General features: G+C 43.6%; 2 protein-coding genes across 3 annotated transcripts in view; one reads left to right on the forward strand and one right to left on the reverse strand.

Annotated features, from left to right (window-relative positions):
• Atl1 (atlastin GTPase 1) overlaps positions 1 to 21,829 on the reverse strand; it is a 74,138-nt gene extending 52,309 nt beyond the window's left edge. The window contains exons 1-3 of one of the 2 annotated variants that reach the window (XM_041657929.1): positions 21,645 to 21,828; positions 21,009 to 21,086; positions 7,377 to 7,562 (exon numbers count right to left, since the gene is read on the reverse strand). In XM_041657929.1, coding sequence (XP_041513863.1) covers positions 7,377 to 7,410 — 34 coding nt within the window. In that variant the 5' untranslated portion in view covers positions 7,411 to 7,562; positions 21,009 to 21,086; positions 21,645 to 21,828. Of the gene's footprint in view, positions 1 to 7,376; positions 7,563 to 21,008; positions 21,087 to 21,644 lie in introns of both variants that reach the window. The other variant, XM_041657930.1, reaches the window with a different exon arrangement.
• A 1,652-nt stretch (positions 21,830 to 23,481) lies between these two features.
• The window catches only part of Map4k5 (mitogen-activated protein kinase kinase kinase kinase 5), a 90,323-nt gene continuing 86,188 nt past the window's right edge, over positions 23,482 to 27,616 (forward strand). The window contains exon 1 of the mRNA XM_041657928.1: positions 23,482 to 23,731. Within this exon, the coding sequence (XP_041513862.1) occupies positions 23,624 to 23,731 (108 nt within the window). The 5' untranslated portion in view covers positions 23,482 to 23,623. The remainder of the gene's footprint in view (positions 23,732 to 27,616) is intronic.

Consider the following 27,616-nt stretch of genomic DNA (forward strand, 5'->3'; position numbering starts at 1 on the left):
GAGGGGGGACTATTGATCATTCGGACCCTGGGCTGGAGGATCTCCACGACACAGGGCAGGGACAGGATGTCCAGGAAGAATCCTAGTGATGGCCTGGAAGAGATGATGTAGCAGAGACCAGCATCCTCAAACCAGACCAACGATTCTCTGCAATGAATGCCTGCACGTAAAACCGTATGGATAAAGGGGTTTACTGTGTGACTCACTGTGTCACACTGCAGGTCCCATAACAAAATGTTTTCTTTTCTTTCTCTCTCTTTTTTTCCTTTTTTCTCTTAAATTTTATTTTATTTTATAAAAGGCAAGGAGGGAAATGGGTGAGATATGAAAAACACAAAGAATAAATGAAATCAAAATTAAAAATAATCTCAAATCATAAAGATTAATATGATTACATTTAAACAAAATGTCTGTTTGCAAAGAGCAAAGTCATATCACAAAATAGGAAAATGGATCTGCACAACAAAGATACAGAAAGATACAGAAAATCAAAAAGAAGAAAAAAATAAAATGGGCAAAGGACAAACAGGCATCAAGTGGAATTTATGAACATGAATAATTTCAGAATTCAGGCTCACACATCAGTACAGGTGGGCTGAGAAAACGATGAGGCCACACCCTACATTACAACACTCTCCACGACACCAAGAGTGGGTGAGGATACAGGGTGAACAAAATATTTTTGGAAAAATGCACACTCTAGATTGCATTTATATTACACTGTGAAATTTCATCTCCTAAAAATGTCATAGAAGCTACAGCCATGAAATCTCACCAGCACGGCTGCCTCAACAAAAACTAAATGAAGACAGTATCAGCAGACATGCTAACATGAAAGGGGAAATCTCATGGGGCTTCAATTCTACACAAAGAACTACAGGCAACCAAGGAATGCTGAGAGCAGTAGAAATAGCCTTCCCCAGGAAGCCTCCCCCCAAATTGGCTATCCAGTACCAAGTGGTCAGCCCTGAAATGATCTGCATACAAATAACCTTATATGGACTGAGCAGGCTGTATTTATATATTTAGGAACATATGCACATATACATACATATGTAACAACAATGAAAGAAATAAAGTCCAGGAATTTGAGAAAGTTCAAGGGGAAGGGATATAGGGAAGAGTCAGAAGAAAGGAGCAAAGAGAAATGTTGTAATTATACCTTAATTAAAAACATAAGTGTAAAATGAAGGCAGTCCTGGTAGCACAAGCCTATATTACTTAGGATGTTGACGATAATAAGTTCAACACCTGTCTGAGCTACAGAGTGAGTTCAAGGTTACCCTGAACAACTTAATGAGACAAATAAAAGGCAAAATAATGTACTGAGAATATAGCTCAGTGGTTGAGTGCTTGCAAAACTCATACAGGGCACAGGCTCACTCCCCAAAACTGCAAGAAAGAAAAAATAAAAATAAATAATCTTTATTCTTTTTTAAGGGTTTTGAGACAGAGTTCCTCTGTGTGGCTTTGGAGCCTGTCCTGGAACTTGCTCTGTGAACCAGGCTGGCCTCAAACTCAAGAGATCCACCTTCCTCTGCCTCCCGAGTGCTGGGATTAAAGGTGTGCATCACCACCACCCAGCTAAAACTAAATAATCTTAGGTACATATATTCACTTAGGTACATATCACTTGTGTTTTAAGAAGGGAGATACACATATTTACTTAGCAGAACTATTCAAATTATCAGGAGGATAAGAGCACCAAGTATGCAAATGTGTTCGCCTTTGTAGAGGGAAGAAGTTGCCATTAGGAGGGCACCTGAAGAGTGAGGGGATAAAGTTCAGCTGGAGAGCGGGGACATGGGATCATTATTCCTTTAAGATGAATATGTGTATTTAATATGCTCTTTTCATAAAGATATTCATACGAATTTTTATAGTAAAGAAGAAAAGCTTTCAAACCTAAAATCCTTCTCAAGAATGGAAATACCTTTGGGTGAATCATTTTTTCAGTGAGCACAGGATGTAATTGTTAGTTAGTCTGGACTAAAGGTCAGTTTGAGAAGGGGGCAAAGGTGGAACCCAGGAGTAATAAGTTGGTGTCAGAACCTAAGTCTGTGTGTCCATGTGTGTGTGTAAAATATCCCTCACAAGTCATGTGTTTGAACACGTGGTTCTCCACTGGTGGCACCGTGTGTCAATGTTGTGGAAATTTTAGGAGGAGGAGGCTTGTTGGAGGAACGGGGATCAATGGGAGTGGATCATAAGGTTAAATATCCAGGCCCTATTTCCTGTCTGCTCTTCCTACTTCCTGTTGATCACCCCATGTTTCTGAGGCCATGCTTCCCTATCATGGTGGACTGTCTCCATTCTCAAATCATAAGCCCAAATAAGCCCTTTTATTTAAGTTGTTTTTCTCAGGTAGTTCATCACAAAGACAAGAGAAGGAACTAATATAGCTAGGTGTGGTTACTTTTTAAACAGGAGACAGTAAGCAATATCGCCCAGAAACAAAAGCCCAGTTGAATGGCAGGTTTCAAAGTCAATTTCAGTAGCCAGAGAGCAAGTAGGATCATGATCTGAAATGTACTCTGCACCCTCCATGACTACAGAAAGAATGTGGCATCATCTGTAGACCTGACCTCTGTCTGGAGTGACTCTTCACCCACCAGCTTTTCCACCTCCTCCTGTATATGACTGACCAGTCGTTCCGATCATCATAGCCTCAGCCACACTGTCTGTCATGACAATCCTGACAGTGTGACCTGACACAGGTAGTTCTTCCATGTAAATGCCTGGGGCTGGGGATGTGGTCTTTCTGCTAGAGAGACACCAGCTCTGTTCTACTCTAATTAATTCCCATTTCACCAGAATGTTCTTTAGCTTCTTTGGCATTATCTGTATTTCCAAAATACACAAAGGCAAACTCATTCAAACACTTAGACTGCTGGTCATATACAACATCAGTAATGGGAATCACCTAAAGAATGTCTTTCCAATCCTTTTCTATAGTGTACAAACTTAGCTCATACACTCCAAAGCAGCATTCCCTGATCCCCAACATTACACACCTGAGTAGACACGGGAGCCAGCAGCTGTGTCCTCTGAGATACTCTCAGCCCTAGAACCAGGGAATGGGGCTGACATCATGATCTTGCACCACACCTTTGAAAGTTTCCTCCATATAAAAACCTAGAGTTGGACCTGGGCCTGGACTTTGATCTAAGATCTAGAAATAGCGCTTTCTGATTACACAGTACTTCTTTACTTTGATTTATTTTCTTTGGTCCACTTCAAATTCTAACTTTAATCACAACCCCCATACAATCAATGCTCATTATTGGTTGTCCTAGTAGATCTCAGGTCTGAGGACTTCACACCTCCCCCCACTTCACACCATGAACATTACTGGTTGTATAAGGGACCCAAGGTCTGAGGACTTCACACCTCCCCCCACTTCACACCATGCGCATTTCTGGTTGTATAAGGAATTCAGATTCACTCTATTTCTTCCATTTCTCTCATTCCCAAGCTTCAAGGACGCACTTAGCAAACTTGTTAAATTATAATTCCCACATCTTCCTTCTTCAATGTTAGCCCATTCATCACAGTTCTGCTTCCATACTGTTGCTAATTTACCCTCAAAAACAAAAGCAGAAACCTAAAACTTCCCAGCCTAAAATTCCCACAAATGTCTTTTCTACAAATGGGAATTTCTTATATTTACTGTGAAGAAAGTTGGTGTTTGTTTCCAGGCAGCCCAAGTTAAAACTTTATTTCAAACATTTTTGTACGCTATTATTATACTGTCAGTTTTTGTCAAATTGTAGAACAGCAAATTCTTACCCTGTATCTCAAGTTTTTGAGGAAGTTAAATTAACAGAAACAAAGAGAACGGTTTCCACTGTTGCTCCGTTTCGGGTAGCTGTCCTCCAGCTGCTGAAAGGCTGCTTTCTGGGCTCCTGTTTCCGATACTCATCTGTCCCCTTTCCCTCCACACCGGCACACTTCATCTGCTTTTCTAGTCCCAGGTGACTGGGTTTCTAGGCATTGATTTCTCTCACCAGCTTAGTCCTAGATAGGCTTGTTGTGACAACGTGTGGCATCTGTTCTAGCTTCTAGTCCTCAGTAAATGGACAGTGGAGACAACCAATCCTGACTTAAATCCTAGTTCTAGAACACAGAAACCATGGTGCCTCTGGCAAGTTCCTCAGGGTCTCTAATCTCAGATTTCCCAATGATGAAAATAATAATGCCCACCCTTGAAAAGTTGCCTCTTCCGTGCTTACATAGACTCAAACTCCCTCCATGCAGACTCGGGTCAGGTGGTGGATTCTCAGTTGTCCACACACGGGCTTTGCAGTGGTGTCTCCAAACATCCTCAACACCACCTCCAACTCTGGTGCACAGCACAAGTGTTTCTACTCTCTAGCCTCCCTGGTCTCCGCAAGACCTAAAGGGCAGGGTCCCCTCAGTGGAAACAATCCTCATTTCAGAGCTCTACAGGTCCCGAGCTTTTATGTGCAGATTTGCAAATGCCTTTCTTGTTCTTTACTTGGGAATCACTGCATTTCCCAAGTCTGGGTTAACTGTTTTGTCTCAGTTTTCTCCTTTATAAGGTCTGGTGATAGCAGGCAGGAAGGGCTGCTGCACTGTTCTTTATGTATCAGCAGACTGGTTTCTTTTTTTTTAATATTTCTTTTATTAATTATGTATACACATACCAGAAGAGGGCACCAGATCTTATTACAGATGGTTGTGAGCCACCATATGGTTGCTGGGAATTGAACTCAGGACCTCTGGAAGAACAGTCAGTGGTCTTAACCTCTGAGCCATCTCTCCAGCCCCCCAGACTGGTTTCTTATAAGAGTAACCTGTGACTTCTTCTGAGAACCTGCTTTCCCTACCTCACATCCCGACTCATTCATTTGTAAAAACACTCTACCGTATTGTGCTACCAAAGGTAAATCAGAAGAAAACCCGAGCTTCTCGCCATGGTTCTCTAACTTACAAAATATATCACTTGAACTACATAATTTATCTTACCAGTGATTTCTACTTTTTTTCCCATCTACAAAATAGATAGTAAACACAATTATTTAAGAGGCTAAAGACCAAACAGAATTCAGCTGAATTTGCACTGGCAATGTAGTCCTGCGTAACTGCGGACAGAATCACCCATCCACTCAGAGGAGGTCTAGAACAGAGGGGAAGGAAAAAGAATCTCAAATCGAGTTCCCAGATGGAAATTCCGATCTATCATTTTCTAGCCCTGTCATTTAACATGAAAAGTGAAGATTACAGCGTCTACCTCCCATGAGGTTATCTCAATGATGTAAGCCTCACTGCTATCATTACATACCTACTGTGTGCTAGGCAGACAGTACTATACCAGGCACTGGAATGAAATGGAATTAAGGCAGGAATGGCTAATATCTTTGTTAAAATGTCTACCTCTTATTACTACAATTCCAAATAATATATTTTATACACACTGCACAGCAAATGAAAACCTAAGAAGTGAAGCATTTCCCATAGGATATTGAGGTCATACCCACAATTCCAGTGTTTATTTTTAATAGGGAGTTTCCAGTGGACATAGAATGACTCTGGCATTTCCCTCCCGATTTATCACATTTATATTGCCCTGATGACTTTGGAGTAAACTGTTTGGAAGCTGATTCTATCAAACATAAATGAGTTAAGAGACTGCTTCTCAAAATAACATCACAGATGACCTGCTCCTCTGCCACCTACTAGTCAAAAGACGCATTTCTAGGTCCTGCTTCAGACCTGTTGACTCAAAACCCCTGGCTGGACGATGAAGGGACCTTCATTTCTATTGACTTTCCAGTTTGTTCCTATGGAAATCCCACTTAAGAATGGCATTGGGAAGGAGCTATCTAAGAAACCTGTAAGCAAACACTGAAGAATAATGAGCCAGAGCATAAGAAAGAATTCTTAGAATACATTTCCACATGCTTGGCTCCTAGCAGGGTGGAGTCAATAATCCAATCCAAAGATCAAGACTAAAATCCAAGTTGAACATATGCACCTTCATTGTGAATGGTCAAGTGTCCAAATTCCTATTCCAGAGCAAGAACAGGAATGGAAAGGGACACCAGAGACCTTTACCCAAGTTTTCAAAAGAAGCAAAGACTGTGCCTTCAATATTGAAATTTGGGCTTGGTGATCTGGGAAAATGAAATTGCTTCTCTTAAATTTAGTCAAATACTGACTGCCTGCTCCTCCTCTCCACAGCAACCGGGAATCTAGGGTATTCTCTCAGATGTAAGCCTTGCCCACAGGAGTAACTCATCTTGTGACCACCACATCAACAGAAGGCAAGGAGGCATTATGATCTTTTGACAAAAGAAAACAAAAATAACCAAGTAAAAGGTACATCTATCCTCTTAGTAAGACAGAAATAGAACAGGAGACAGAGAACCAAGAAGCAATGAACTCCTAGTGGGCGTGAACTTTCAAAACAATAACAATGCAAAGCCAGTAGAACACAATGTTTTTCTATATACCACCTGCCTGTGGTTTGAGATCCGTGCTGGTTTGGATCATAAAATGTGTTTATAGGGTTTTAGTTAAGATGCTAATGTGCTAACTACGGTGCCTGCTAGAAATCGAGAGCCCAACCCGACAAGGCCGCCCAGGCGCCCACACTCCTCTAGATCTGGTCCAGAACAGCACAGCGGGCGGGGCGCGGTTTTTCCCGCATCGCAGCGCTCCTCTCTGCTCTGCCTGCGTGAGCACCGCCCACCCACTCGCGCGTGAACCCACTGGGCCCAGCCGTTCCTTAGGCCCGGTGCTGAATCATGAACCCAGTCTCCACAAGGTAAAAATCGAAGAACAAAGCCAGTCCTGAGGCTAGTCTGAAGAAGGTCTGGGTTGGGCGGCAGACTAGAAACCCCAACTCGGCTCGCCTTCTTCTCCATTCCTCCACTAACCCCAAAATGAAGTAAGTGTGCAGTGCTAGGGACTCTCAGGAGGGTACCCCATCTCCCAGGCTGCTGAGAAGCTCCAGCGCAGTGTCCTAGCTCGCGCGCTCCGCCTCATTGTTTCACCTCCCGCCCAGAGCCTGCCAGCATCGGAATAAGCCCTTGCCCCAGAAAGCGGGTTGGGGCTTCGCCTGCTCCAGATCGACCCTTTGCCCCTCTTCGCCCGCAACCACAGCCCTAGATCACCTTCTGCGCCAACCTTCTAACCTGGCTCTTAGGGCGGAGCCCAGAGTCCCCAGAGGAGCGGGTGGGTGCTGTCCAAATGCTGGGAGGAGGCGGCGCGGGATGGGGAAGGAGCCGCAGGCCTGGCCTGCACCAGGCACAGCACTGGTGACAGCGCGATTCATCGGAGCAGGCACTCAGCAGCAGAAAACAGAGGGCTAAACCCTGTGAAGGCTGCACAAGTTACTGATTACTACTCACCCCAACTGTTTCTGTCCCTGCGGCTCTTGGCCATGGCGGTCTGTAGGCTGGCGGTGGAGAGGCGCTGTCACTCCTCTTGTGGTCTTCTCCAGGGCCGCAGGTTGCCGGCAGTAAAAGGCTCTGTGCCCGCTCTGGGCGCAGTTCTCTCAGACTCGGAGGATGTTGCTGTGGCGCTGGTGGGAAGGACTGGGGAGGAAAAGGGAGGAGAAAGCAGATGAACCAAGCTCAGCATCACCAGCTGGAGTTCACACAAATACCAGCGTCACACCCTCTGTACCTTGGCCCACCCCCAGACTGTGAAGACAGTGACAGACTATATACTGCAATATTTTCAACAAAAACACACACAAATAAACAGTACCCCCTGGCACACGTGATTTTAAAAGCATTATCTAGTGACAGAAATACAGAAACCACCATTATTCTGTCTGCTCCAATGCACACCAGCAACGTTTGGACAAATAAAGCAGTTCACATTATCCTCCTGCATTTTTTAAGTTTCGTTTTTTAAAAGTAAGGTCACATTTTAAAAAGGAGACAGCCTGTATTCTTGTGTATGTATACTAAGCAAGTCTGAGTCTTAAAATTAGGCTACTTTAGATCAAAGCTAGAGATTCACTGTGATCTGTAACTGTTCAATGTCTAATGAAGCGTCTCCCCAAAGTTGTGAAGCCAGTCTGAAGTTCTACATAGTCTGACAGCAAATGTGGAGAGAAAGCAGCCCCACCAGCAGAGTGGTACAGGATGCTGTGGCCCTCAGAAAGGTTGGAGGCAAATTACAAGGAAAAGCGAAATGCAACAAATACTAAAAAATCCTTACTCTTTAATTTTTTTTGATGTTTCTACCTCTCTGTGCAGAGTTTGGTGCGTTCAGCATGCTACAGACCTTCACACTCTTTGACCACGAGGCATTTCCATCCCATTCGCCTCCTCAGTTTTGTTGCCCACACTCTGCTGATCCACACACCGCCAGCCTCTTAATGGCCAGATCCATGCTCTCTACTTAGGGTATTATTTCAAGCAACCCACTTTAGTAAAGCCCATATCCCCTTTTAGTGAAGTAACTTATGGGTAAATACTGAGATTGGACATTACAAAAAAGCGTCAGTAGATGACTGTGGATATAGTATGAGCCCGAAGACTTTTTACCTAATGATTTCAGCAATCCTGGTATTTTTGTCTGAATTATTTATATTAAATATTTTAAATGGAAATTTAAAAATAATTCTATAATTTATTTTACATTATATAGTTAGCAGATCTCTCTTTCAAATACACACATACTTTTATATATTGAGCAACACTAGGGTGGTTTGAATGATATATCTCCCAATAATCTGAGGCATTCAAATACTTGATTTTTAGTTGGTAGCACTGTTTCGGTAGGTTTACCAGATCTGGCCTTGCTGGAGGAAGTGTGTCACTGAGGGCAGGTTTTGAGAGCTTGCTTGATGCTTGCAGTCAGAGTTTGGTACTTCCTTGAACTAAACACAGGATTACTACATAACTCAGCAGTTCTCCTTCTAGGTGTGTATCCTAAAGAAATTATAATGGAAGTCCACACAGAAACTTGTATAGCAATGTTAGTGTTAATAATATGGAAAAAGTAGAAGCACCTCGTGGTTTGAAAGAAAATGGCTTCAGGCTCATAGAAAGTGGTACTATTAGGAGGTGTGGCCATGTTGGAGTAGGTGTGGCCTTGTTGGAGGAAGTGTATCACTAGGGGTGGGCTTTGGGGTTTCAGATATTCAAGCCAGGCCTGCCAATCCACACATAGAACTCTTGGCTACCTCTCCAGCACCATGTCTGCCTGCATGCTGCCATGCGCTCTACTATGAAGATAACGGACTAAACCTCTGGACTGTAACCCAGCCCCAGTTGAATGTTGTCCTTTATGAGAGTTGCTGTGGTCATGGTGTCTCTTCACAGCAATAAAGCCCTAACTAAGACTGTTACGGGATATTTGTTTACACCATGGGAAGAGGTGTCTATGTTTTGCTTCACCTGACTAAGGCACCTGATTGGTTTATTAAAGAGCAATGGTCAAGAGCTAGGCAGGTGAGAGTGAGCAGGACTTTTGAGTAGAGAGAGAAACTAGGTGTTAGAATCTGATGTGGCAGGAGATCAGCAAGACACAAAGGGAGTCAGAAACACAGAATGGAGGGGCTGGAGAGATGGCTCAGCGGTTAAGAGCACTGGCTGCTCTTCCAAAGGTTCTGAGTTCAATTCCCAGCAACCACATGGTGGCTCACAACCATCTGTAATGAGGTCTGGTGCCCTCTTCTGGCCTGCAGGCATACACACAGACAGAATATTGTATACATAATAAATAAATAATATTAAAAAAAAAAGAAACACAGAATGGAGAAGAGGCAAAAAACCACGTGGCAAAATGAGATTAATAGAAACAGGTTAATTTAAAGCTATAAGAGCTATTTGGGAACAAGTCTAAGCTAAAGGTCAAGTTTTCATAATTAATAATAAGTCTCTGTGCCATTATTTGAGGGTTGGTAGCCCAAAGAAATTATGAAAAAAAAACTCGCTATATAAGACTCAAATCAAATGCCAAATAACTAATGGGTAAGCAAATGTGGTGTATCCATACAGTGGAATATTATTTATAATGTAATACTATACATGCTACAACATGAACAAATGTGGTGTATCCATACAGTGGAATACTATTTATAATGTAATACTATACATGCTACAACATGAACAAATGTGGTATATCCATACAGTGGAATGCCATTTATAATGTAATACTATACATGCTACAACATGAACAAATGTGGTATATCCATACAGTGGAATATTATTTATAATGTAATACTATACATGCTACAACATGAACAAATGTGGTGTATCCATACAGTGGAATGCCATTTATAATGGAATACTATACACACTACAACATGAACAAATGTGGTGTATGCATACAGTGAAATACCATTTATAATGGAATACTATACACGCTACAACATGAATAAACCTTGAGATAAAGCTCCTGCACCTCTAACATCTTATTCTATAAACTCTTTTCTACTCTTTATCCTCAATTTATTTTTCTTCTATTGGTCTTTCTCATATTCATTTTACCTCATCATAAGTAAAGTTCTCCTTAAATCAGGAGTTTTTCCAATACTGATGTCCAAACTTGCAGTTCCTTCTATATTATAGGGTCTATGATATACTGACTATGTTACAGAGTCTACAACAAACAATTTTGAAGAGGTATTTGTATCGATTAACATGCTTCTGCATGTATCTCAAAAAGACTTAAATAAAATAGGCTATTTCTCTCACAAGAAAATTTGTTGGAAGACAGACAGACCTTGGCTAATTGATCAGCTCAACATATCATAGTTAATACTTTTTAGGAAATAAACTGGGCTGTTGTAAAACAAATTCTAGTGGTTTAAATAAGAAAAATATTTCCCTCTCATGGAAGGAATAACATGATCATTGAACATGGTGTCTTCAAAAGACCATGATTTGTCCTTTCTTCCACCCTTGGGGCTTCCCTCATACAATCCAGGCTACCCGTTCTCCTGAACATTAGTGTTCTAGCTAACGTGAGTACTGATGGGCTCCAGACATAGTCCTCTCCCTTTGTGCAACAACAACCAACGTCCCTGTAGTAATCAGGACCAATAACACCAACCAATGCAGTGTTCCTTCTCTGGTCTGTTGGTTCGCGGGGCTGAGGACAAAACAGCAGCTGTGTAGTAGCTTCAACTCCTCAGTTAATAGCAGTGTGATTTACTTAGATGAGGAAAAACATCTGTCCCTTGTCTAGTTGGGCAGTGAGTAGAGGCAAAATTATAGATAATAAACTATAAGGACAAAAATTATCCAGGATTATTAGGAATAATGTAAGAGCAATGGTACATCTAGCCCTTGGTTCACAGGCCCATGAATTCTGACCATGGACTATATACTGCAGAATATGAATACTGGGTTAGTTTGTAGGCCATATCTTCATGGAGCCCACATCTCAGTCAGCAAACACCCACCCCCACTATATTAATTAGCCATTTCTGACTCATGGGTGTGAGGCCAAAGCACCTAACTCCCTGCCCAGGCAGACCATCCTGACACACTGCATTCTTAGCAAACTCAGTTTCTTGTCCAAAGACATTGCTGTTTGTGGCAGTGAGGCATGGAGATGAAACAAGGTGTTCTATGAGCCCGTGGGTTATGACACTAGAAGGAGCTTTATGGCCAGGAAAGACAAACATGTGCAATATATATCTATTTCTGTGGAGGCAAATTGCCTTTCCCATCATCATAGAAAAGATCTAGTACAATTAAATTACCATCAGATGACTGGCTGATCTGGACAACAATATCAGACTTGAGTCTCTGTAATGGCCTCTGCTGTAAGCAAGTCAAACACTCCATGATGACAGTACTGGATTATACTTGGCAAACAGAAATCCATGCTATTAAGTAGACTATTTACCTTACGTTCTTATTGCCATATGGGGCAACTAAGCAAGCACTACAGTAACTGGGCAAAGAGACTAGCTGGCTGACATCTACAGGGCAGATCATCTTGAGGCATCACTTATCAGGTGGATGCCCTCAGGTGGTGGTAACACGGTTCACAAATATTTGCACATTTTGCATAATTCTAATAGCCCATCCACAATACCTTATCTAATGATTTCCTTAATTTTAATCATCTTCTTTCCAAGTCACTGGCTAATCTATTATCTACTGTGCATAAATCAATATTGATTCATTCCTCAGGCCAGTTCTCCTTCCTAACAAAAAGGTCAATGAAATGTACTGCTCAACACTGTACCCACTGGGAGAATTTCTCTTCGTTGTCATTCCTCTTTGTGGAATCGGGGCCATAAGTCAGCAGCAAGCTGCTTCACACGGGTGCCAACACAGAGTGCTGACTGATCATAAACCAGGCCTGCACACGCTCGTCCTCTGCTCAATGACCCTGAGCCAGAATGCGTAAGTAGAGGAAAGGGGGTATGGAAGTTTGTTAGACATCAACCTGTGTTCCAGACTGTGCCAAGCTTTCCCAGGATGCACTGCTCCATTCAGTAGTGGAATTCTGATGCCTGCACTTAGGATTTAGTGAACTAGATCACACTTAGTTCCTAAAGAACAGTCTGTGTCACACAGTCACTTAGTATCCCACAGTCTGCTGTTAAACAGTCACCAAATGCCTGGGAGTAAGCCAAGAATTGGCTCTCAGTGGTATAGACATCACAGATCTGGTATGTTCATCTCTCAAAATCCTATACAGTATCCTTAGTGCTGCAATTCTCATTTGGGGTTTTCCAGAAACTCCATATGATATGTGTGTTTACCATCAGGTGCTGAGTCCTAAAGCCTAAAGTATCAAGACATTGTATGGCATAGCCAGGTGTTACGTTGTTCCAGGTCCATGAAAATTGGCAGTCATGCTACCTTAACTGTCATCATAGACCCTTCATCTGGCAACTGATGGAAGCAGATACAGAGATCCACGGTGAAGTATGGGGCCAGGCTTCCGGAGGCCAGTCCAAGAGAGGGAAGAATGATATGAGAAAAGGGGTCAAGACTATGATGGTGCTACCCAGAGACAGCTGACCTAAGCTAGTGGGAGCTCCCTAACTCTGGACTGATAGCAGGGGAACCTGCACAGGACCAAACTAGGTCCACTGAATGTGGGGGACAGTTGTGGGGTTTGGGCAGTGTATGGGGCCACTGGCAGTAGGACCAGGATTTATTCCTAGTGCTTGAACTGCAGTCTTGGAGCCCACTCCCTATGAGGGATGCCTTGCTCAACCTAGTTTTGTGGGGAGGGCCTTGGTCTTGCCGGGAAGTGATGTGTCAGACTTGTTGACTCCCCACGGGAAGCCTTATCCTTTCTGAGGAGTGGACAGGGGTGAGTGGGAGGAAGGGTGGGGCGGGAGGCGGTGAGGGAGTGGGAATGAGGATAGCTATGTAAATGAGAAAAGATTGCATTAAAAATTTAAAAATATATAGAAAAAAGAAAACTGGCAGTCACGTGTTATGCGGGAAAGGATCAAAGAGCAGTGAATGCAGTACACCGTCTTCAAATTCCAAATATATCAGCTGAGCATATAACATCATCCTCTGAGATGGACAAATTTATGTGCTAGGACCACAGGGACTTATGTTTTATCCTCTGGCATAGGGTAATCTGTTTTTTGTTTTAAAGAATGAATTAAAATAATTTTACCCTGTTTATGGATCCTAGGTTCATGGATCTCCTGTCTTAAGTTCCTAAATAACCATGACTATATGTATGAGATCACATCTGCCTTAATGCTCTTCCTAAAGTATGTAGGATGGTAGATACTTCCTGTTCCTCAGGCTGTATTTATAAAATGGAATCATGATGTTCTTCTAGACAGCAAAGAAACAAAGGTCAATCTAGAATTACAGTGTGTCACCGAGCAGACAAGGTGGACATATGTGGAAAAAAAACCAGGGAGCTTCCCGATGTTTGCTCACTTACGTGTATATATGTGGAGGACAGAGATTGACAATTTCTTCCTCAACTGCCTTTTTATTTTGCTGAGACAGGGTCTCTCAGTGAACCCCAAGCTCGCTGCTTCAACTAGACTGACTGACCAGCAAGACCCTGTGATCCTCTTGTCTCTGCCTCCCCGGTGCTGGAGCTACAGGTGATACCGCCATGTCTGGCTTTCAGATGGTGCCGGGGACCTGAACTAAGGTAGTGATACTTGCTCAGCCAGTACTTTACCTGTAGAGGTGTTTCCAATCTCCAATGCTAATTTGTCTATTTGGGATGGTTTGGAAGTGTCCACCAAAGTTCATATGTTGCAAACTTAATCCCTATTGTAACCATGTCAAAAAATGAGCCCTTTAAGGGATGATTAGCCTATGAACGCTGGGTCCACTTAAATTCTTTAATGATGAGCTTCCCTCACCTACCCATTTCACACCAGCAAGTTCTTGTCCTCTGCCCTCTGCTAAGTGACAATATAACCGAAGGTTTCACCAGATGCCAACACCTTGATATCGGACTGTGTAGCCTTCAGAACTAAGAGATATGAATTCTCAGTCTGTGATATTCTGTCATAGCAACAAAAAGCGGACCAAGACACTACTGGATGGACTAAGCAGATGTGTTAAAAAGACAAAAAGCTCTCTCAGATTTAAATTTTTTAAGTTTTTAGATTTCACTTAATGCCTGGAATGGAGTTAAAGATGGTGAGCCTTAGGCACGGGGGTCACACTGGTCCTTTCAGTCCTACAATTTCACAGCCCTAAGTTGACATCCGCAAGCCTCTTGCTGTGTTTCCTCTGTGCGGTGTGCCCATTCTCGTTGCTTTTTCCAGACCTTTCATCAAAGACGTGAGGCAGGACTACATCTGACTTCCTCAGCCTCCACTGGGGTCGCCGGAATCCTGATGTGTTGCACTGCTTCTGGGACTATGATGTGCAGACTGCTATCCTCTGACTGTCTGGAAATTTCACATTCCTCAGCTCACATCCACCCTGGTGAAAGGCCACGTCTCTGAGGGACAATCATCATGTGTAACCATCGGCAGGATCCTTCCTCAAAGACACCTGCCTTCCACACCTTAATTAAGGGATTCCAGGTTTAAGAACTGGCTTACGACCAGATGTTAGGTCATGTTCTAGATCTCTATTATAGTGACCAGTTCCTTTTCTGCCCACCGTTCCTATAACCCTTCCACTCACATATAGTAAGCAGCAATTAAATAGGCTCCCGGCTTCATTTGTTTCAGGTCTGAAGATTCACAGGCCCCACCACAATACCTTATAATTAAAATGTTATCACTTCTTCTTGGGAGTTATCAATAGTAACTGTACTCAGCATGTTTTTAATAGTTATGTCTTCCGGTCTCTGCAAGGATTCCCTGCGTTACTGTGGCAACATCATCTCCAACCTACTGAGGACAGTCACCAGAGAGGTTGGCAAGGATATCTCTGCTCCAATTCACTCAATGTCTCAATTGGGAAAATTCTATGGGCTATGTGCTATTGTGTGGTGTTTTATTCTTTTGGCTTTTTGAGGGACCCACCACTGAGATCCAAAAACATCACTCACAGAGGCTTATTATTAGTTATGAATGCCCAGTCTTAGCTTGCATGCTTCTTGCCAGCTTTTCTTAACTAATTATCCCGACTACCTCTTGCCTCTGGGCTTTTATCTTTATTTTTTCTGTACATCTTACTTTCCTTCGTACTCTGTGTCTGGCTGGGTGGTTGGCCCCTGATGTCTCTCCTTGTTCTTGCTGCTCCTCTTCCTCGTTTCTTTATTTACACTCTCTGCCTGCTAGCCCTGCCTATCCTTGCTCCTCTCTTGCTATTGACTGTTCAACTCTTTATTAAACCATCAGGTGTGTTAGACAGGCAAAGAATCACAGCTTTACAGAGTTAAACAAATAGTCACACACCTGAAAATAGTATTTCCCAGCAGTGTGCTCGAAGCATAATTGCAGGACGAACACAGTAAAGCGCAGGACAGTCTTCTTTTTTATCACTGTGACATAACACTTGACAAGAACAACTGAAAACTTAACTTTCAGAGCTTATGAACTATGACCAACTGGCTCCACAGTTTTGGTTGTGTGCTGAGGGATGGTATCATGGCAACACGGGCCTGCTGAAACAAAGCCACTCCCCTCATGGCAGCCAGGAAGGAACATGAAGGCATGTTCTCCGTGACTTGGTTCCTCCAATGAGGTCTACCTTCTATAGTTTCCAATACCCCCAAAAGTCCATTCAGATTTTGACACTATCAATGACTCAATCCATCATTTAGGTCAGAATCCTCACAAACCAACTATCTCCATGACTGGATCTACCAGTTGTGATCCATCACCATGGCTTAACATTAGAATTCAATAATAATACTAATTTCAGAAAGCCCACAACCTCATGGAAATTGGACAATGCTCAACTGAATCACCCCTGGGTCAAGGAAAAAACAAAGAAAGAAATTAAAACTTCCTAGAATTCAATGAAAATGAATGCACAACATACTCAAACGCAGTGCTAAGAGGAAAGTTCATAGCATTAAGTGCCTATATAAAGAACCTGGAGAAATGTCACACTAGCGAGACTTAACAGCACACGTGAAAGTTCTAGAACAAAAAGAAGCAAACACACCCAGGAAGAGTAGACACCAGGAACTAGTCAAATTGAGGGATGAAATCAATAAAATAAAAACAAAGAGAACAATACAAAAAAATCAATGAGAGAAAAAGTTGGTTCTTCGAGAAAATCGACAAGATAGACAAACCTTTATCCAAACTAACTAAAAGGCAGAGAGAATATCCAAATTCACAAAATAACAACAGACAATGAAGAAATCCAGAGAATCATCAGGTCACACTTCAAAAGCTTATACTCCACAAAATTGGAAAATTTAAGGGAAATAAACAATTTTCTGGATAGGTACCATACATCAAAATTAAACCAAGACCAGATAAACAATTTAAATAGACCTATAACCCCTAAGGAAATAGAAATAAGTCATCAAAAGCCTCCAATATATACATTGGGTTTCAAGCAGAATTCTATCAGAATTTCAGTAAGAGCTAGTACCAATACTCCTCAAGTTGCTCCACACAATAGAAACAGAAGTGACATTACCAAACTCTTTTTTTTGAGGCTACAGTTACCCTGATACCCAAACTACACAAAGACATTACAAAGAAAATGAATTACAGACAAATCTCCCTCATGAACATTGATACAAAAATACTCAATAAAATATTAGCAAGCCAAATCCAAGAATGCATTAGAAAAATCATCCACCATGATCAAGTAGACTTCATCTCAGAGATGCAAGGATGGTTCAACATATGACAATCTGTCAATGTAATCCATCATTTAAATAAACTGAAAGAAAAAAAACACATGATCATCTCACTAGATGCTGGAAAAGCCTTTGACAAAATCCATCACCCTTTCATGATAAAGGTCTTAGAGAAATCAGAGAAACAAATAACATACTTAAACATAATAAAGGCAATATACAGCAAGCCAACAGCCAACATCACACTAAATGGAGAGAAACTCAAACTGATTACACTAAAATCAGGGGTTATTTATTGTTCAATTTATTTGTTAACATAACTTCTTCCAAGCAGCCACCTTCTCCAGGGCCCCTGGAGTTCAGGAATGTGAGGGTGGCCGTGCAATCATAGACCCCATCTTAACACCAGAACCTGGAGAAGGTTCCCAGCCAATGTGTCTGTGATGGGAGGAATTTCTACAGTGGCTAATTTAAGGGGAGTTGGGGACTCCATTGGCCTGTGCTGGGAAGTTTAAAATTATTGATTTTGTACAATCTGCTTGCTGGCTCTGAAAGGGAGGGAGGGGACAAAGTCTCAAGGCCTTGATTTAATTTTGCAATTGTGTTTGTGTGATCCTGAGGTGAGTGTGGGGGTGGGAGTTGTTTCATGGTATGTCTGGAGGTCTCACTTTTATACAAATATTTCATACATACATTCACACATACACACAACACATGCGTATTAGGAAGGCATAGTAAAAGGCTTGTAAAATGGCTCAGTGGTTAAGAGTACTGGCTGACCTTGTAAAAAAGTACTAGGTTGCCGGGCGGTGGTGGCGCACGCCTTTAATCCCAGCACTCGGGAGGCAGAGGCAGGCGGATCTCTGTGAGTTCGAGACCAGCCTGGTCTACAAGAGCTAGTTCCAGGACAGACTCCAAAACCACAGAGAAACCCTGTCTCGAAAAACCAAAAAAAAAAAAAAAAAAAAAAAGTACTAGGTTTCAATTCCCAGTACACAAATGGTCACAACTGGCAGTACCTCCCATTCCAGGGATCCAACCCTCTTCTGGCCTCCCTGGGCACCAGGGTTACACATGGTACACGTACACTAAACAAAAATCTTTTTTTAAAAAATAGGAATAAAGGATACATCCTGAGATTAGAAACAAAACTTCCGGAATCCTATGAGAGAAATAATTGGGCCAGATGTGGTGGTGCACACTTTTAAACCCAGCACTAGGGAAGCAGGTCTCTGTGAGTTTGAGGACAACCTGGTCTACATAATGAGTTTCAGGACAGCCAGGGGTATGTATGTATGTATATATGCACTTTGTGTGTGTGTGTGTGTGTGTGTGTGTGTGTGTGTATATATATATATATATATATATATATATATATATAGAGAGAGAGAGAGAGAGAGAGAGAGAGAGACCTTGTCTCAAAAGAGGGGGAGGGGTGGCTGTAAGATAGGGGCCGTAGCCAGGCATGGCCTCTCCTGCTCTTAACTCTAGTCCATAAGATATGCAGGCACCCTTTAGGTACCCTTTCAAAACATTTACCTGTTACAAAGTGAAGATAAGGAACAGCACAAGATTATTTGTAATTTGTTTTGTTTTCTTAGCTATTGAATTTTCAGTCAGATCAATTTGTGATCCAAATACAAAAGGAAACCCTTCTACCTAGCCCAATATACTCCCCAAAAGCACCCTCTGGAAAAAAGCTAACAGAAACAGCTTCTTAACATGTCCAGAGATCAAGTCCAGCTCACGACCCGTGAACCGCTTTCATATCTTCTAAAACTTTTGTCACAATGACCGATCTTAATTCTATTAAGATCTATTTTTGTTCTATTGCTAGCCAGGACAAACTACAAGAATCATCCCAGACTTTAAAAATATGGTTCCCTCCTTAACAGGCAGAGGTCATACCAAGTATTAGAAAGAATGATTTAATATCAAGTATCTGGAAATTCAGATCATAATTGTTACAATGTCTTCTGACAACTGATTGATATTTAAAACTCTAAGGAGCTATTTGTTTAATCATATAAAACCGGGAAGCAGAGGCAGTTGGTCCTCTGTGAGTACCAGGCCAGCCATTCCTACACAAGAAACCCTGTCTCAAACAGCTGAGAATGGAGCAAGGGAGGGATGGACTGAGATATTATATTGCTAAAATCTGTATGTTCTAAAGATGGTGTAGCCCTGGCTGGCCTGAACTCACTATGTAGACCAGGGTGGCTTTGGAACTAACAGAGATCCGCCTGCCTCTGCTTCCTGAATGCTGGGATTAAAGGTGTGCGCCACCACATTCAGCAACCTAATTTCGAGATTTTAATTAGCCAGTGTTGCTTGGATAATAAATTTGAACCTTGGCTACATAAAAAATAAAAAATTCCAAGGCCTTGATTTTCTTGTCATTTAGTCTTGGCTAAAATTAGTTGACTTTAGAGATCACTAATCACAACTACCACTTTACTGAAGAAGATTAAAGCCGGGCGGTGGTGGCAGTGCACGCCTTTAATCCCAGCACTCTGGAGGCAGAGGCAGGCGGATCTCTGGGAGTTCGAGGCCAGCCTGGTCTACAAGAGCTAGTTCCGGGACGGGCACCAAAGCTACAGAGAAACCCTGTCTCGAAAAAAAAAAAAAAGAAGAAGAAGATTAAAAGGGGAAAATATTACAAGCACACAGTAAGCCACCACAGTCTGTACACAGAACAGAGCAAAAAGCTGGAAAACAGAGCCAGTGAGACAGTTCAGCCTGCCCAGGCTCTCACCTCCACCTGATGGCCTGAGCTTGATCTACATGGTAGAAAGATAAAATCGACTCCCATAAATTGTCCGCCAACCCCCACCCAACACGCATGTACCACCCCATGGCATTAGCACTGCCTCCCAACAAATAAATTGTATCAAAATTAAAATTTTTAAAATCTGGACAACGTTTGCATGTCAAGTATGAACTATGCATCTATGTGTCTCTGTGTGTGTGTATGTTGTGTGATGTTTTACTCTTTTGGCTTTGGGGGGGCAACCACCCAGCTCCCAAATAAATCACATATGAGGCTTATTCTTAGTTTGGTTTGTTTCTTGTCAGCTTTTCTGAAATTATCCCAAATACCTTTTCCCTCTGGGATTTTTCCTTTTCTTACTCCTGTGTATCTTACTTTCACTCTTCCTCTGTGGCTGGCTGGGTTGCTGGGTCCTCAAGTCTTCCTCCCCCTGCTTTCTTGCTCCTCTTTTTCCTCATTTCTCTGCCCCCCATCCTTGCTCCTGCCTTGCTATTGGCCATTCAGCGCATTGATTAGGACCATCAGGTGTTTTAGACAGGCAAAGAATCACAGCTTCACAGTCTTAAACAAAGGCACCACAAACAAAAGTTAACATACCTTAAAGTAATACATATAGTATTTTATATATGTATAAATATATTTATATGCATAACATACCTTAAAGTAATACATATATATGTACTAGTTTTGAATGAGATTACCTATTTAGCCAAGTTTCTTCTTATTCCATATCTTGTCATATAAAACTGAGCAATTTGTAAGAGTTCTTTCAATGTTAGCTACAACGATTTGCTATAACTTTCAACCTTGAAATTGTACGTGTAATTTTTTTAGTATACGAACTAAACCGATTCAGTTTGTTTACACTAAATTGAATTTAAATTTCTTTACCAAACAACCTATGCCACTGAGCTTATTAACTCAGTAGTTTTGAAAAAATATCTTTAGAATTCTTTTGGAGTTAGTATAAAGCGAATGTTTTCCTGTTTGCATCATCTGTGGTACAAGTAAAATAATGATTATTGCAGACACTATTTTTTTTTTCTCCCGCGTGACAGGCGGGGATACTCACCACTATACTAACGAGGATGCAGACACTATTTTTAACCATCACACAGGATCTTGGCTTTCCGTGCTATCCGCTTGGCAGCTGATGGTCAAAGCATATGGAGCTGCCATTACTGGCAACATAAAATACCTTCACTTGTGACTTCAAACTTTTCATTGCCTAATTCATTTTAAATATTGTGTTTCAAGAATAATACACTTAAAGGGCTGTCACAGGATATTTATCCTCGTCTCAAACTGGGTATTCGGAGTTTCCAGTTTGTGAAGGCTCAGGAGGGAAACTTTTCTGAGGTCTCTGCATCAGGGAAAGAGAGGCCTCTCTTGATCCACTCGTTCATCTTTATCTCAAAAACAAACAAACAAAAAGCACAATCAAATCTGCTGGGTTTTTTTTTTTTTGGTTGCATTGTTCTGGTTTCCTGTTCCCCCCCTTTCAGATTTCACACAGTTTCCTCTCACTTATTTTTATCTTGTGTAAAAATAAGTATTTTGTGTGCGCTGATTCAAATTCTCTATGGGATAACACAGGCATAAATAAGAACAAATACATTTCATGCGACAGAAAGGTGCAGTGCTCCCTTTTTGACCCTGAATGTGGAGGGCTGCTTTCCCACCACACAAGCCCACCCTTCAAGTTTACCTGGCTATTCTGGGGACGGTCCGGTGGACGGCTCTCAATCCATGAATGCTTCACAATGGCCCAGTCTCAGAGTCTCATGTAGTCAGGGTTTGACTACATGACCAACATAAATCCATGACAGTAAACAAGTACTAAGACACCAATAGAACATTTGAAGAGATTTTGAGTCATCGAAGCCAAAAGTATGTGCCCACCAAAACAAGTGCCAAGAAGCTTTGAAAGACAGAACTGTTCCTCAGCTTCTTCCTTTGCAGGCCGCACACACACAGGCTCTGTCCCTGGAGCAGGCAAGTCTGGGCTTTCCTTATGGCCCCTAAATAAGAGCCCTTTGTATGTGGGATACAAGAAAATGCATATACTCCCTGTTCTGGTAAGGTGTTAATTTCATTTTTTCACTTATTGACTATAAGAAGTGCATTTCTCAGAACTGGACTGTGTCTGGAGCCACATGTCACTTGAAACTTGTTCTGTTGTCATTTTTCTGTCACTGCACATACAGAAGCCATGTATTAACCTGGGTCTTCCCATTTTTCTTAAATTTTCATTTTATTTTATGTTTTGCCTGCATGTATGTCTCTACACCATGCGCGTGCCTGGTGCCTACGGCCAGAAGAGGGCGTCGGACTCCCCAGACTTACGGACAGTCGTGTATAGTGACGCAGATGGGCGAATCAACCCAGGTGCTCTATAGAACTCTGTACTTAACCACTGAGCCCTCTCTCCAGTCCTTATCTGGTTTTTCTGCTGCAAATCTCGGCAGCACTCTAGAAAAAACTTTACCAGTCTACCTTAAAATGGTAACTTAATTTCTACCTTCAGAACAAGATTGGAACTCAGGCTGTGAAACATTAGCCAATCACTTCTCTTGATTCCTGCTCAATATCCTGTGTCTTGTTAAGCGGTTCAAAACCTCTTAGATTTGATAATCCTCTCGACAATCCCGTAAAAAGCTTTACAAACATTTCTGGGGTGTCAAATGCAAAAACTTCATCCTCTTCCATCTACAGAGAAGGACACTGAGTTGTTGCAAAGAATGCCAGTTCACCTACTTTGGAAGGTTGGAGCCAGAACCACACCAAGGTCCCCAGCTTTGTTTTAGCATCTGCAGAACTCCTGGTCCCGTTAAAGTTGCAAATACTGTGGTGACCCGAGACCACCGGACTTCGTAGGAATTGGGGGTTTTCAGAAATGGCTAGGGAAACCCCGGTGAAAGACAGGTTGTGCAGGTCAGGTGTGCGGTCCAGCCTCACAACCGGTACCACGGGGAGCAGTCGGTAAAACAGGAAGGAGCAGTCGGGTGTGCCGGTCTTTAGTTAACCCGGCACTCCCCCACCTCCGACCCGGGCGGCCTCAGTTTACCTCGACCGTGTAGAACTAGGAGGGCAGCGAGCTGCGTACTAGCCCCCCTTCTCTCGTCCCGCAGGCGACCGGACGAATCCCGGCCGGGCCTGCGCGGGTCAGAAGCCGCACGAACGCCCCCGGGCGCCCCGCAAGCCTCTGGGAGGCGGGGCGCGACGGCGGCGAGGGTGTCGTGCGCTCGGCAGGCCTCAGGGCGGCAGTCTGGGCCCGCGGCCTGCGCTCTCGGGCGGGCCGGCTCAGTCCACGCCGGCCGCGAACGTGTCTCCCGGTGACGCAGCCGCGGGTGGGGAACGTGGTGCGGCGGCGGCGGCAGGGCCAGCGGCAGCGGCAGCGGCAGCGGGGACTGTGCGCACTGCCGTCTTCGAGAGGACGCGGGTCTCCGCCGCGGCGCTCGCTCGCTCGGCCGGGCACGGGCGGCCCCTCGGGTGCGGACGGCTCGGGGCCTGGCGGGGCCGGGGAGGCCCGGAGGCCGCCGGGGTCGCGGCCCGTGACGCCCCCGCGCTCGCTCTCGCGGGTGCAGGCGCAGCTGCGCGCCGAGTCTCCATGTTGGGAAGCGCCGCGCGTCCTCGTTAGCGGGATCCGGGCGCCGCGGGCAGAGCCCCGGGCTGGGCGCTGCGAAGATGGAGGCCCCGCTGCGGCCTGCCGCCGACATCCTGAGGCGGAACCCGCAGCACGACTACGAGCTGGTGCAGAGGGTCGGCAGCGGCACCTACGGGGATGTGTACAAGGTGAGGCCCGGGCCGGGCCTGCGAACGGGGGGCGCCCCCGGCATGCGCCGGACCGCAGCGTCCGGCCGGGAAGCGGCCCGGACCCCGCGGCACCGTTCCGAGCACCCTGGGTTCCCCGCTGGTTCTAGTGCTGCTGACGGGCAAAGCTAACAACAGCACCTTCCAAACCACCGCTGAGCTTTTTTGTGGTTTTTTAAGGCGTGTGTTTGGTATTGAAGTGAGTCTGAGGGATGTTCTGGTGTTAGCTGGAAAAAATGCTTCGCGGAAGGCGGTAGACGGGAGAGAATATTGCAAATCCAGACGCTTGCATTCTAAATTATTGTTATGAGCGAGCTTGACTTTAAAAAGCTCTGTGGAAGCTGGCTTTGAAGTGTGAACTGTAAGCATTTTTCTCGAGTAAAATGATACGTGTGTAACATGACGGCCTGTAGGAAGATGTTTTTAGAGACCGGTGAGTTGGCTCAGCAGGTAAAGGCGCTTGCTGCCAAGCCTTTGGATACCGGATCGGTCCCCGGATTCTCCCGGTAGAAGCAAGTCGTCCTCTGACCTCTACACGCAAGTGTCGCCCCCTACCCCCGCCAACACACTCACACACAAACCTAGTAAATAAGTGAAATGTAATTAAATTTAAACAAATTTAGAGAAAGATGTTTTTCACCTGGCAGAAGTTTAGGCGTTTGTGCCTGGTTGGTAATAAGAAATATAATTACTTACTGGGTTTTCCTACTCCTGTAATTCCTCTCGGGGATTTTATACCATTCCATAATCCCGAGTGGATAGGAGCTGCTGTCATTTTAGTGCGCTTTTATATCAAGATAAATAATAATAAATTTGTAACTTGCCATTACAACAACAAAAGCCATGCCATTGCGAAGCACACCAGTTTCTTAAGTCTCCCATGTTTTTGAAGGGCTCAGAAGGAAAAGACTGTCCAAGATTCCCTTATGACTTTTGTTCTTTGTCCCCAAAGGGCAGAATTATGGCAGTTCCTGATGGGTATTAAGGACAAGTCGCTTTTTGCAGCACTTTAATATTTTGACCTGTGTATCAATATCAATCAGTTTGTTCCAAACAGCAATCTACACGTAGCCCAAATGGCCTTGTTTCGTGAGTGAGTAATGGCTTGCTTCCCCTGAGGTCCGTTGACTTGCACAGGTGGTCCTAAGCAAGGAAAGCATCTTTCTTCTCTACATATTTCTGACTAAGTTTGTTAGCAGTACCTCAGAGTGTTATCAGGATACCACTAGCTCTGGATTCTGAGGTGAGGGCTCTCCGGCTAGCCTTTTTACCCCTTAAAACTAGGCCCTGAGTCTAACCAAACACTGTTCTAGGTACTAGACTGCCCCAACAGTGAGTGGGACCCTGACTCTGGCCTTGAATACCTTTGATGTGCGCGACGACAATGAAATCTCCTTCCTCGTGTGAGTTAGGGTAGTTGTGCACACTGGGTTAACTGGACATTTAGGAAACGCTTGCTCTTTGAGAATAGAAACTCCTGTTTGCTTTCTCAGGCCCATTCCTAAGTCATCTTTGTGTGTGATTCACGGTTGGTTAGACCAGTTCAGTTTGTGGTCATTTTACTTCTTGCTTCTCCCCACCCTTCCCCGACTACAGAAAATTTAAAGGGAATATAATCCCCACACCGATCTTGCCCAGACTTCGGCGTTTTTCCTTACAGAGTAGCAGCCAGGGCAACTCTTCTGGAAGGCTTGTATTGCTGTGTTAAAAGGTCAGCTGCCTGCCTGCTTCTTCTCCAGCTGCCTCCTGACCTGCAGCTCCTTCCACAACTCATCGGACAGTCGGAGGCTAAATACTTCACACACACACACACACACACACACACAGCCCCGCCTCCCACCTTTCCGAGCCATGCTCACGTCGTATGTATTCTCCTCATTGACTAGGCCAGCCTCTGCATCCCGAACAGCCATTAGACATCCCCCTACCCCTTCTTCTGTTTGGTTGTGCTCTAGTTACCTGGGATCACCTGGCTTTCCCACTCCACCTGTTGCCACCACTGCTGCCCCGGAAAGCTTTATTCCTTACTAGTCAGCCCCAGCCCCTCACCCTGACCCCTGGCCTCACTCACCACTCCTCTCCCATTCTGCTCAAACCACACTGGCTTGCTCGCTGTTCCTTAAACAATAAACATCTTCCGACTTTGGAGTCTTTGTTCTTGGTGCTTCCTCTGCTCAGTATCTTTCCCCAGACGGTAAGTGTCTTGCTTCCTTCCTTTTGGAATACCAGACCATCTTTGTACTTACTTCTGCCAAACACAGGGTTTGACTCTTTTTCTGGTCTGTTTTGATCCAATGAGACACTTCACACAGACAGGGATCCCAACAGCCCCCCCCCTCCCCCCGCTTTTGATGTAGTTTAACACCTAGAATTTGACCAGACACAGAGTTCATGATCCCTAAAAGGTTGACAAAGGAACAAAGGAATAAATGACTCTAGGCAACAGAGTCTCAGTACTTAATTTTGACCTCACAACAGTGTGCACATAACCCTCTGTGTATTCCTGCACTGCTCTTTATGATAGCTGCATGTCTGTTTTCATTACAAATTTCCATAACTTGCGTTTCCTGGGAAAGCATCTCTGAAGAGCTGTTTCATAGCATGTTTATCATCAGTGATGTAAGCCCTGTGGAATTTTGGGAGTTTATACTTATTCCTTCATATGCCTAGACCATGAAACTGTGGGATCTTTTAAGGCAGAGTGAGTGTGTTGTGATCGTGTATTTTTAAGAAACTGAAAATCCTTGGGAGCTCTAAAAGTGTTTTCCATTCACGAGGGAGGCTAGTAAAATAATCACAGTGAGAAATAGTGTAGTCTCTTCTACCACGTACCTCGCCCTAGGTTCTCTTTATCCCTGAGCTATAGTATGAAGCAATAACTTTAAAAAGCCTTGAGGTTCTTTGTGAATCCCAGTCACACCCTGCAAACACACAGTGTTTGTTGGAGCCTCCTGCCTTTCCTAGAACTCCCCAGGAGGTGCTTACTCCATCCTAAATGGCTGTTCCCTGCTTGAAAGAAGAGGAATGTAAAGATTCAGATAGTTGCAGGAAGTCTTTGAGGGCAGAGCAGGAAGTGGTGCTGGGCAAACGGCAGAGAGGAGAGTGTGGTGGATGATGGATGAAGGACCAGGTTCCAGTGAGGCGGATCCCGTCTGTAAAATTGAACACTTGCTAACAGGAAGGGGAGCTCTGACGATAAAGAGTCTCCCACCTTCTGTCCACAAGTGATTTGGGCACACAGAGCGGTCGTCGGGTCATTATCGTGGCTCACAGCTAGCAGCAGGAGCCTTCTACCCTTTTATACCAAAATTGCTTCCAGTTTACTTTCCAGAGAAATTCTAAGATCTTTCCAGCTTTTATAGGCTGTAAATTTGGATTAGAGTACCCTTGTACGTCTTTTTTTTTTTTTTTTTTTTTTTTCGAGACAGGGTTTCTCCATAGCTTTTGGTTCCTGTCCTGGAACTAGCTCTGTAGACCAGGCTGGCCTCGAACTCACAGAGATCCGCCTGCCTCTGCCTCCCAAGTTCTGGGATTAAAGACGTGTGCCACCACCACCCGGCACCCATGTACTTCTTTTAAACTCTTATTAACTCTTTGGTTTATGTAAGTGTGACATGTTTTGTTCCAGGACATCTATACTACAGCAAACAGACTGGTTCTTAGGAAATATTTGTTTAGTGATGTTAGTGGTAGTAGATTGCCTAGATATAATAAATACTGCTAATAATATTGCGCGCCCCCCCCCCCAGCCTTTTAAATGTTTTTAAATGCATCTGTTTGTCACTTACATTGTGTTGTAATGCCAGCCATGATATGGCATGTGTTTGGAATGACCAATCATTTTCTCTAAAATTACTATTTTTAAAA

The sequence above is a fragment of the Microtus oregoni genome, unplaced genomic scaffold, assembly GCF_018167655.1.
Source record: "Microtus oregoni isolate MIOR12 unplaced genomic scaffold, Mior012 000009F_ref0000495, whole genome shotgun sequence".
NCBI lineage: Eukaryota > Metazoa > Chordata > Mammalia > Rodentia > Cricetidae > Microtus > Microtus oregoni.